This window comes from Lagenorhynchus albirostris, chromosome 10 (genome assembly GCF_949774975.1).
Source record: "Lagenorhynchus albirostris chromosome 10, mLagAlb1.1, whole genome shotgun sequence".
NCBI classification, from domain to species: Eukaryota; Metazoa; Chordata; class Mammalia; order Artiodactyla; family Delphinidae; genus Lagenorhynchus; species Lagenorhynchus albirostris.
The window spans coordinates 36,245,670-36,258,533 of NC_083104.1; the positions used below are offsets into that span (position 1 = coordinate 36,245,670).

The 12,864-nt window shown below is 38.2% G+C and overlaps 1 protein-coding gene across 15 annotated transcripts in view; it reads left to right on the top strand.

Annotated features, from left to right (window-relative positions):
- Positions 1 to 12,864, top strand: part of PBRM1 (polybromo 1) — a 101,869-nt gene that overhangs the window by 50,202 nt on the left and 38,803 nt on the right. For all 15 annotated transcript variants that reach the window (XM_060161609.1, XM_060161610.1, XM_060161604.1 and 12 more), the window contains 2 exons: positions 1,891 to 2,533; positions 5,977 to 6,188. In XM_060161609.1, the coding sequence (XP_060017592.1) occupies positions 1,891 to 2,533; positions 5,977 to 6,188 (855 nt within the window). The remainder of the gene's footprint in view (positions 1 to 1,890; positions 2,534 to 5,976; positions 6,189 to 12,864) is intronic.

The following is a 12,864-nucleotide window of genomic DNA, read 5'->3' on the forward strand; positions in this document are numbered from 1 at the left end:
CTACATAGTTCATTATGCATCTCTAAAATACGCAGATATTTTCTTAAATAGCCATGAAGTCATTGTCACACCTAACAAAATTAGGAGTTTCTTGGTTTCATCTAATACCTGAAAAATTTTCAGATTTTACTGATTGTCTCACAAATGTATATTTATAGTTGGTTTCTTCAAATCAGGATCTAATTAAGTTCTATATATTGCATTTGATTATTTTGTCCTTAAACTCATAGTTTAGAGGAGTCCCCCTCCTTTTTTTATCCTCATGCCATTAACTCTAGAAACCTGGTCACTTTATTGTGCAGTCCAAAGTTCTGGATTAGTTAGTTCACTTCCTTGTGATGTCAGTTAACTTTTTCCTTTATTTCCCTTATTTCTCATAAATGGAAGTTAACTTTAAAGGCTTGATTAGATTCAGTTTCAACTTGGCAAATAAGGTCCACACATTGCATTTGATTGATAGTTCTTTTAATCTATAAATTCCCCTCCCTCTCTTTTTTTCCCTTGCAGTTTGTTGAAGAAATTATTTGTACTATAGTTTCCCACAGTCTAGGTTTTGCTAATTGTGTCCCTTTGCTGTAGTTTCACGTGTTCTTTTGTCCTTTTTAGTTCCTATAAATTGGTAGTCGATCAGATTTAGATTTAAATTTGATTCTCCCCTCCCTTTGACACAGAAACTGACTTCAGAGGTGATATAGTGTCTTCCATCAGGTGGCACGTAATATCTGGTTGTTTCTTTAAATTATGTTAATAGCTATTGATGCTTAATTCATTGAAGAGCTGTTAGATAGTGATAGTTTAGTTTTATCATTCCTTGCTCATTTACTAACTGGAATACTTCTATATAAATAAACTTTGCCTCATCCAGTGTTTGGTTACCCAGTGGTATGGTTTTTTTGTTTGTTTGTATATATTGTTTGGTTTTTGAAAGGATAAAAGCTAGATTTTTTTTCCCCTTTTATTTACCAGTTTTCAAAATAATGAAATACAAAGAAAATAATGCATTGGTTTACTAAAGTCCTGCAACATCTACCCTATTGTTTGTTTGTTTGTTTTTATTTATCATTAAGAACTACTAGATTTAAACATATTGCTGAGTTTTATAACCCATTGCAATTATGGTTCTTGTTGATATTTACGTTGTCCCAGACTGGCTGCTATGGTCTTTTTTTTTTTTTTTTTTTTCCTGCTATGGTCTTTTGACCTGACCATGGTAAGAAGTCATTGGTAGATTCTTTACTGTCTAGTGTTTCAAGCTATACCAGGCTCATCTTGTATAGACTAGGAATTAGCCATTTGCCAAAGAGCTACTAACATTAGTATTTGAAATCAGTATTCCAGAGCTATAGTCTTTATAGTCAAAATTATATAGGGGTATACTGCAACTGGGTTGGTCACTGTTTCTAGAATTTTCAGTGGACAGAGCTAAGAAATTTTGTGTGTGTGTATTTTATATTTAAAGAGAAAATACATCTTAAGTTCATACTGATACTCCCAGTTGAGATTCAAGACCACAAGGTTTTTATTCAGTGTCCTCTGTTTTAACATCTTGATCTCTTTTTCTCCCTTTCTCCCTTGATGAAAATCTCAGTTCTCAAGGATACCATAGGAGATGGAGTTAGAGTGTCACATAGCTACTCATTTCCTTTATTCTACCTTATTCACAACTATCTCAACATAATAGTACTTACTCTCCCACCAAAAATATGAGTAGTGAAAACAGTTTTTCTAGTTCTTTCTTTGTTGATAGGGTATGTTTCACTAGAAATATACTAATTACTGTGTTTTATAAATCACTTGGAATAGTCCCTTCCTTGTGGTTATGCTACCAACTTTTTACAAATTTAGGTTCATATAGTTTATTTTATCCATTTAATATAAATCTTTCTTTAGGTAGGAAGAGCGGTATTTCTCCTAAAAAATCAAAATATATGACTCCAATGCAGCAGAAACTAAATGAAGTCTATGAAGCTGTAAAGAACTATACTGATAAGAGGGGTCGCCGCCTCAGTGCCATATTTCTGAGGCTTCCCTCCAGATCTGAGCTGCCTGACTACTATTTGACCATTAAAAAACCCATGGACATGGAAAAAATTCGAAGCCACATGATGGCCAACAAATACCAAGATATAGACTCCATGGTTGAGGACTTCGTCATGATGTTTAACAATGCCTGTACATACAATGAGCCCGAGTCTTTGATCTACAAAGATGCCCTTGTCCTACACAAAGTCCTGCTTGAAACTCGGAGAGACCTAGAAGGAGATGAGGACTCTCATGTCCCAAATGTAACCTTGCTGATTCAGGAGCTTATCCATAATCTTTTTGTGTCAGTCATGAGTCATCAGGATGATGAAGGAAGATGCTACAGTGATTCCCTAGCAGAAATTCCTGCTGTGGATCCCAGTTTTCCAAACAAACCTCCTCTTACTTTTGACATAATTAGGAAGAATGTTGAAAATAATCGCTACCGGCGGCTCGATTTATTTCAAGAGCATATGTTTGAAGTATTGGAGAGGGCAAGAAGGATGAATCGGTATGTTTTCAAAACCATTTCCTTTTGAGAAGGTGTGACATTTAATGTAAAACAGAAGAAAGAATTTTGCTTTGATGTGCTATTTCAGCATAGGTACATGATTACAGTTGATGGGGTGCTATTTTGAATTTTAATTAGCCAAAACTTATAGAGAGCAAGTATAAGTATAGTCTGTGAAGGAGAGAAGGCACACTACTAAATTGTCTAGAGTAGGGCCAATGAGGGGAAGGAATGAGACAAAATTGAAGATCTGTTGAAAAACATAAACTTTTAAAATATAGCCTTTTGTAGAACATGTATTTTTAATGGATAAAATGCTTTCAATTAGAAATTGTAATATGATTTCCTTTTAAAGTTTGAGTTCAATGCAAGCATGCTTTAAATAAATTAAAATAGCTCTAAGATACTGATCTGAGGTTAGACTGATTTAAATTTGATTGTCATTTCAGATATCTAAAAGGGCTTCTTTTTAATCTCAGATTCGTCACTTTTAAGTTCATTCTGTAGACATTAAATGTTCTAAAAGAAGAAGAAATCAAATTTAAATTTCCATCAAACTTAAATTCCCTTCTAATTTTGATCTGTGCTGTATATTTGCCACACAACAATAGTATATACTCAGCTGTGAAAACAGTTTCAGTTCAGCAATTACAGTGTGTCTTCTATATGCTCTTGAGGTCACTTGGGGGGAATATAAAAAGTTAAAAATACAAACCCTACCTTCCTGGAGCTTATAGTCTATCATGCTGAGAGCTAGACCTTTAGTCACTGAGCATGGGGTGATTCCAGCTGAGGAATCTGTGAAGCCTGGGTTTGCGCTGGATCTTGAAAGAAAAATTAAAAGTAATGTAATGTTTGATGTTCCTGTTGAGCGCCTGCCCTTTGTAAAGCACCATGCTAAGTACTTCATGTACATAATCTCTAACCCTTATAATAGCCATTCTAGGTAGGTGATAATCTTCCTAATTTTTATACGAAGATGTACACGACAGAGAGAAATACATTGCCAAAGTCACACAACTAGTAAGTGGCTTGGCTCATCTTGTTCCCCACTGTAGAGAGCCACTGCTGAGCCAGTCACCAAGACGCCAGTCATCCCTTATCACAGCCAGGGATGATAAGACTTGAGCTGTGTGCTCTAAGCGCTTGAAGTCTGACAATTGGGATAGCCCCTATGCTTAGGGAAAAATAATTCCAGGCATGAGATAACGTTTAACAACTTGATATTTAGTAAAAGATGGTGGAGTAAAGGAACTGCGTTAGAGTTCTAAAAAGGCATGAGATATCAGAGAAGAATGGGAAAATGGGTGGGATTCAGATAAGGTAAGTGGTATGAGTAAAGGTATAGGGTTAGGAAATGAATATAGTGTGTTCAAGAGACACGTGGAGTTGGGGTCAGATTGGAGAGGCCCTTGAGTGACACATTTAGTAAATGGTCCTTATTCTTCAACAGTGCAGATAGAAATAAAGAGAAATATGGAGGGACGTATTGTAGTCAAAATCTGCATTCATTTATTTGTTTTCATTTATTCAACAAATGTTTATTGAGTGACTACCAGTTATGAGAATGTTCTGGATACTTGGTATATACCAGTAGACAAAACAGACGAACCCTGCTCTCATGGAGCTTAGAGTTCCACTCTTATTCACAGTTTACTTAAATAGTCCTTAAGTCTAAAGTCACTCCTCTCCTCCCTGCCCCCCTACCTTACCCCCAGTATATCTTGGGGTTAGTTCTGTGAGTCTTCCAAAATAGACTTGTCTCTTAGATTATTAGCAACTTTGTTTCTTATATAGATGACTAGCAACTTTGTTTCTTGTATAGATGACATGATTATTTTAAGAATTAAGCAGATTTGTATCTCTAGGCAATGAGCTCTTTTGCTTCTAGCATTGTTGACATGGTTAGTTTTTGCTTTTGAGGCCTAGGAGGTAGAGTCCAAGGTGACTTTACAGTATTCCCCTTTTTACCAACGGTTTCACTTTCTGCAGTTTGTTACTCGAGGTCAACCAAGGTCTGAAAATATTAAATGGAAAAACCCAGAACTAAACAATTTGTAAGTTTTATAAATTACACACTGTTCTGAGCACATGATGGAATTATGAATCTGCCCTTTCATTGTAATGTGGATTATCAAAAGTGTTTTCAGTTTTAATTTTATACTTAAAATTGTAAGCTCTTGTAAAATTAATTTCAAGCGAACAGTCTTCAGAAGTCTCTGTTCAGAAAATAGGCATCAAAATAGTGCCCTAGGAGTTTTTTTCCCTTGGCCAGTTTTATTTTTATTGCTTTCCTACAAGTGTTAGCATTTCTATAACCTGAAAAGATTTTAGAATCTTTCTTGAAACATCCATTTAGGTTGTTATTGGCAGTGTTTTAGATTGCCAGTTCACCTTTGCTGGTGAGAAGCATTCTGGAGGCTTCGTTCAAGTTTGATGCTCTAGTGATCCGTATCAGCAAACAGCTGACTGGGCTTGCTACACCATCCACACTAGCCTGACCAGAATGTCTCCATGACTGCTGCTAATAAGTCTTTGTCTCTGGTTACCTTTGTGCATAATTTTTTAGACCCTGATATTCTTAGTTAATAGAATTATCTTCCTTCCTCAGACCAACAGTGGATTAGAAATAGTAATAGAATTTCTATTACTAGAATAGTAATATTAATAGAAATAGTAATAGAATTTCTCTGAGTCTAAATTCTGAAGTTCATTTTGCCCAATCCTCTCATTTTATAAATGGTGAAAGAATCTTTTAAAAGTTTTCAGTATGACACAGATAATTTTTTTTCTATCTTTCACTATGTTGCCTCTGGTGATTCCCCAGAATTATGTAGTTATTTCTGGGAAACTAACATGAACGCTGACTCTGAGGCCTGTAACCATTTTACGATGCCCTTAGGATTTGGCAGTTTAGGTTCAAATATTCATGGAGTCCTACCAGCCTAAGCAACCATGATATAGATCCAAAAAGAAGAAAATGGGCTAAATCTTTTGTTAATACCTTATACAGTGTGTTGGTCCCTTAACTAAGAGAAAGTAAAACTTAATTCAAAGATTAGATGCAAGTAAGTGCTGCACATGGTGTGGAGCCTTAGTATAGTCCCTGACTGTGGCAACCCCCTTCTGTTGCCAAAATCAGCTAATGAACATGCTGTTTCTCCCCAGGAAGCTGTATGAGGCCTTTCCTTTTACATGAGATGTACAAGGAGTGAGCCTTAAGGAAAAGGAAACTGGTGAGCATGAGGCTCACCAAAGTAAAATTACACTTCAGATTCTGTTCTAACAAATTTTAAGGAGATAGCCTTATTAGAACTGCACAGAAGTTACCATTATATCAATTAATGCATTAAAGAAGCATTTCATAGAATGCTTTAACATATAAGCAGGGTGCTTAAAAGAAGCAGCTTGTGTGTCAGTGAATACTCTTAATGCTATTATAGGACAGATTCTGAAATATATGAGGATGCGGTAGAACTTCAGCAGTTTTTTATTAAAATTCGTGATGAACTCTGCAAAAATGGAGAGATCCTTCTTTCACCAGCACTCAGCTATACCACAAAACATTTACATAATGATGTGGAGAAAGAGAAAAAGGAAAAACTACCGAAAGAAATAGAGGAAGATAAACTAAAACGAGAAGAAGAAAAAAGAGGTTAGTTTCTTTCATTTTATTAAATATGAAGAAACATTATTATGATCTGTCCTAGCTGGTCTTATAATTACCTGTGGAGCAGAGTCCTGTTTGTGTAAATGAAGACTCAGGGTGTTGGCTCTTTCAAAACAGACATGGTAAGATGGGAAATGTTTTTGTCACTATCAATTTGTTCATCAGACTGGAAATGGTTGGAAGTTATACGTGACACAGCTGTTATTCTAGTATTTCAAGAACAGAGTTAATTAATTCACAAGTGTGGAAGCTAAATACCTCTTAATACTATTGGTAGATAAAAACCTAAGGGGCACAGCTGGGCCTAGAGAGCATTCTCAGCAGTGCATAAAGTTTCTGCCCCATTGTTCAACAGCATGGCTGTCCTCATATGGACTCAGCCAGGTAAGTAGATTATATTTTGTTTTTGTTTCAAATTATTTATTTATTTATTTATTTATGGCTGTGTTGGGTCTTAGTTGCGGCACGCAGGATCTTTCGTTGCGGTGCGTGGGCTTTTCTCTAGTTGGGGTACGCAGGCTCCAGAGCACGTGGGCTCTGTAGCTGCCGCATGCAAGCTTAGTTGCCCCACAGCATGTGCGATCTTAGTTCCCCGATGAGAGATCGAACCCGTGTTCCCTGCATTGGAAGGCGGATTCTTAACCACTGGACCACCAGGGAAGTCCCCAAGTAGATGATATTTTGGTTGAACCACATAACTAGGAGGAAATTTTTATTTTAATTGTATCAACCTAAAAATGTTACTTTGAGTCACTTGCCAGAATTTAGAAATATTTGAAAGTAGGAACTTTTATTTGAAATTTAATCGTTTCTGAAAAAGTTAGAATTCACATAAATACCTAGAATATATAACTTTCCAAACATTAGATTGAGCAAAGGAATAATAACACTATTGTTAACTTTATAACGTTTATGGAAGTATATATGTGACACAACTAGCACAAAGGAATGGAGCTGTATTGGAGCAAAGTTGCAATATTGAATGAAACTAAATCACTGTTAACCTGAAATAGATGGTGACAAGTTAAAGATGCATATTGTAATACCAGTAATAACAAAGAGAAAAAGTCAATACAGGAATTAAAATGATATGCCAGAAATACTTGCTTAACACAAAAGAGGGTAGTAAAGGAGGAAAAAAGGAACAAAAAAATAAGACAAAAAAAATAGCAAAATGGCAGACTTGAATTCAATCATATCAGTAATTACATACTGTGAATAGACTAAACACTCCATTCAAAATGCATTGGTTATCAGACTGAATTTTAAAAGTAAGATCCAACTGTATACTGTCTATAAGAGATTCATTTAGATTTGGACACAAATAGGTTGAAAGGAAAATGAAGGGAAAAGATATACCATGGAAATAGTAACCATAGTGAGTTGGAGTGACTATATTAATCAGACAAATAGACTTTAAGAAATATTACTAGAGTTGAAGGGGGACATTTTATAATGTTAAAAGGGTCAAGAACGTATAATACTTATAAATGTGTATGCACCCAACAGTGGAGCCCCAAAATACATGAAGCAAAAACTGACAGAATTGAAGAGAAATAGTTAACAGTTATAGTCTCAATACACCTTTCTCAGCAAATGACAGACTAACTAGACCAAAAATTGGCAAAAGTATGACTTAAATAAGATTGCTGTAGACTGAATGTTGTGTCTCCCACCAAAATTTGTATGTTGTAGCCTCCAGTATGTTGGTATTTGGAGATGGGGCCTTTAGGATGTAATTAGGTTTGGATGCAGTCATGGGAGTGGAGCCACTACAGTGGAATTGGTGCTGTTGTAAGGGGATGAAGAGTGAGAAGACAACTGTTTATGAACCAGGAAGTGGACCCTCACCAGACACCAAATCTGCCTCCAGAACTGTGAGAAATGGATGTTTATTGTTTAAGCCACCCCATTTATGGTGGGTGTTCTTACGGCAACCTGAGCTCTAGGACAAGGACTGTCAACTAGCTTGACTTGACTGATGTGTAAAACACTATACCCAATGACTGCAGAATACACATTCTTTTAGAGTGTACATGGAACATTGTCTAGAATGGACCATGTGCTGGGTCATAAAAGTTTAAAAAATTTTAAAGGATTGAAATCATACCAAGTTCTTTTTTTTTTTTTTTTTTTTTTGGCTGTGTTGGGTCTTGTTGCATGCGGGCTTTCTCTAGTTGTGGCAAGCGGGGGCAACTCTTTGTTGCTGTGCATGGGCTTCTCATTGCGTTGGCTTTTCTTGTTGCAGAGCGCGGGCTCTAGGTGTGCGGCCTTCAGTAGTTGCGGCACGTGGGCTCAATAGCTGTGGCTTGCAGGCTCTAGAGTGCAGGCTCAGTAGCTGTGGCACACGGGCTTAGTTGCTCCGCGGCATGTGGGATCTTCCCAGACCAGGGCTCGAACCCGTGTCCCCTGCATTGGCAGGCGGATTCTCCACCACTGTGCCACCAGGAAAGTCCCAGGTTTTTAATTTTGAGACAGAAGATTCTTCTCTTGAGAAATGGACCAGGCAGTGGGGATCTAAAGATAACATCTGGTCCTCAGTGAAATCCATCCAGCTCTATGTATGCATGGAGAGCTTCCAGTCAGCTTTTTAAAGCGTTTTACTTTTGTTTCTTTTTTTTTTTTTCTTGGCTGCACCACACAGCATGTGGGATCTTAGTTCCCAGACCAGGGTCAGACCCACGCCCCCTGCACTGGAAGCACAGCATCTTAATCACTGGACCACCAGGGAAGTCCCTAAAGTGTTTTACTTTTTTTTTTTTTTGCAGTATGCGGGCCTCTCACTGTTGTGGCCTCTCCCGTTGCAGAGCACAGGCTCCGGATGCGCAGGCTCAGCGGCCATGGCTCACGGGCCCAGCCGCTCCACGGCACGTGGGATCTTCCCGGACCCGGGCACGAACCCGTGTCCCCTGCATCGGCAGGCAGACTCTTAACCACTGCGCCACCAGGGAAGCCCAAGTGTTTTACTTTTAAATAGAAGCAGATGTTTATTTAAATGGGACCAAATATTTAAGGGAAAACTCTCTAAGATGTTAAAATAGAGAGCAAAACAAAAAATGGAACTTGGAAGAAACAAAGAAATTGAAGGTAGCAGGAGAAAATTTTTTTTAAAAACCAACTAACTGGACCTTCAGAGAGATGACAAGCTACTGTATCCATAAAACAAGAACAGAAAGCCATAAAAAGTGAACATTTGCAGAACAGAAAATTTCTTGGAAATTAAAAATATGGCATACCCACAGTTAAAGAAAATATTCACAAATCATTATATCTGATAACGGTCTAGTATCCAGAATATGCAAAGGACTCCTACAGTTCAACAACAACCAAACAACACAATTCAAATGTGGGCAAAAGATTTGAATAGATATATCCTCAAAGAAATTATAGAAATGGCCATAAGCACATGAAAATTAATGTTCAACGTCATTAGGGGAATGAAAATGAAAATTACTGTGAGATACCACTTCACACCCTTTAGGATAACTGTTATGCAACAAAAAAAAAAGATACAAGTGTTGGTGAACATGTGGAGAAATTGGAACCCTCATAAATTGCTGGTGGAAATGTAAAGTGGTGCAGCCACTATGGAAAACAGTTTGGCAATTTGTTTAAAAGCTAAACATTTCATTACTATATGATCAATAAGTTCTGCTCCTAGGTATGTATCCAAAAGAACTGAAACCAGGGACTCAAGCAGATACTTGTATACCAATGTTCATAGCAGCATTATTCATAATAGTCAGAAGACAGAAACAACCCAAGTATCCATCACAGATGAATGGATAAACAAAATGCAGTATTTACATACAGTGGAATATTATTCAGCCATAAAAGTAAAGAAGTTCTAATACATACTACAAGGTGGATGAACCTTGAAAATATTATGCTATCTGAAATAAGCCAGGCACAAAAGGACAGATGCTGTGTGATTTCACGTATATGAGGTACCTAGAACACCAAATTCATGGAGAGACAAAGTAGATTAAAGGTTACCAAGCTGTGCGTAAGAAAGATAAGGAGTTATTATTATTTAATGGTTACAGAGTTTCTGTTTGGATTAAAGAAAAAGTTTTGGAAATAGTGGTTATGGTTACACAACATTGTGAGTATAATTAATGCCACTGAATTATACACTTAAAAATCGTCCAGAGCTTCCCTGATGGCGCAGTGGTTAAGAATCCGCCTGCCAGTGCAGGGGGCACGGGTTTGAGCCCTGGTCAGTGAAGATCCCACATGCCGCGGAGCAACTAAGCCCGTGTGCCACAACTACTGAACCTGTGCTCTAGAGCCCGCGAGCCACAATTACTGAAGCCCAACGTGCCTAGAGCCCGTGCTCCACACAAGAGAAGCCACCACAATAAGAAGCCCACGCACCTCAACGAAGAGTAGCCCCTGCTCGCTGCAACTAGAGAAAGCCCACGTGCAGCAACAAAGACCCCACGCAGCCAAAAATAAAATAAATAAATTTATTTTTTAAAAATCGTCGAAAAATGGTGAATTTTATGTGATATATATCTTACCACAATTTTAAAAAATTAATGTAGTATACCAAAAACCATTGAATTTTGCACTTTTAAAAAAATTAGTTAATTTTTGGCTGTGTTGGGTCTTTGCTGCTGCACACGGGCTTTCTCTGATTGCGGCGAGCGGGGGCTACTCTTCGTTGTGGTGTGCGGGCTTCTCATCGTGGGGGATTCTGTTTGTTGTGGAGCACGGGCTCTAGGCACACAGGCTTCAGTAGTTGTGGCACATGGGCTCAGTAGTTGCGGCACACGGGCTTAGTTGCTCCGTGGCATGTGGGATCTTCCCGGATCAGGGATTGAATCTGTGTACCCTGCATTGGCAGGTGCATTCTTAACCACTGCACCACTATGGAAGTGCCGAAGTGTGCACTTTATTTATTTATTTTGCTGTACGCGGGCCTCTCACTGTTGTTGCCTCTCCCGTTGCGGAGCACAGGCTCCTGACGCGCAGGCTCAGCAGCCATGGCTCACGGGCCCAGCCGCTCCGTGGCATGTGGGATCTTCCCACACCGGGGCACGAACCCGTGTCCCCTGCATCAGCAGGCAGACCCTCACCCACTGCGCCACCAGAGAAGCCCGAACTGTGCACTGTAAATAGATGAATTGTATGGTGTATTAATTATATCTCAAGCTTTTAAAAAAAAATGATAGCAGAGTGGGGTTGGGGGATGAGATTAATGTTGTTTAACAGAACAAACTTGCAAAGAGTAGTAAATAAGCTATAGAGATCTAATGCAGAGTACGTAGATATAGACAACAATATTGTCCTATGTAGTGTGGTAAACTGCTGCAGTGGCAACAGTATATAAATAGATCAAAGTAACATGTTGTACACCTTAAATTTACACAATGTGGGATTTCCCTGGTGGTCCAGTGGGTAAGACTCCGCACCGCCAGTGCAGGGGGCCCGGGTTCGATCCCTGGTCAGGGAACTAGATCCTGCATGCATGCCACAACTAAGAAGTCCACATGCCGCAATGAAGATCCATGTGCCTCAACTAAGACCCGGCATAGCCTGCCTAAATAAATAAATAAATAAATAAATAAATAAATTTACACAATGTTATATATCAATTTATTCACTTAAAAAATTGTTTTAAAGATAGCAGAAGGGAAACAGAGAGGGATTAGAAGATAAAGTTGAAGAAATCTCCAAGAAAATAGAACAACAAATAAACAAAGAAAAAGATATCTAAAAGATCAGCTCAGGTGGCCTAGAATCCACATAACTGCAGAACACAGTTCTGCTAGGCTTTCTTCCACTATATAACAAGGACCCCTTTCCTCCACATTTTAATAACTTTTTCTTCTGAGCCTTCAATGCCAAGTCTTTAATATCCATTTCTCTACTAACAGTGTATTCAAGGCAACCTAGGCTTTTTCTGTCATGTTCCTCAAAATTCTTCCAGTCTCTGCTTATTATTCAATTCCAGAGTCACTTTCATATTTTTTTAGGTACTTGTTACTGTAACAACCCCTCTACCGGCTACCAAAATCTAATCTAAATACCATCAACTCGAAAGTCCCAAATCTCATTATTTAAATCGTCTAAACTAGGTGTATGGGTGAGGCTCTGGGTATGGTCCATCCTGAGACACAATTTCTCTTCATCTGTGAACCTGTGAAAGTGAAAAAATAAGTTCTCTGCTCCTACAGTATAGTGATGGAACATGCATAGGATAATAGGGACGTTCCCATTCAAAAAGGGAGAAATGGAAAAAAAAAAAGAGTCATCAATTCCAAGCAGTTTCAAGATCTGGGCAGGCAGACTGCATTAGGCTTCCGGGCATGGAATTAGTTCTCTGTGGCGCCACACTTTGCCCTCTGAATCATCTTTTTTCATGAAAGGTAACACATATTTGCAGCTGAGTTTTATCAGCCTGTTTCCTGTCTCTGGAATTTGGGAGGTTTAACAGCCTTCTTTTTTTTTGTGCTCTTTCTCCGTTTCAGGCCTGTTGACAGTGTTCCTGCTGGTATAAAATTCTCAAGAACCTTGTGAATATGCTTCCTATGTCACAGGGATTCATTTGATTAATCAACTGCTAGATAACATTTTCCACCCAAAATGGCAAAACGTAAAAAAAAATTATAATACCAGTATTGGAGAGGGAATGGAGAAACAGACCCCCCTCCCC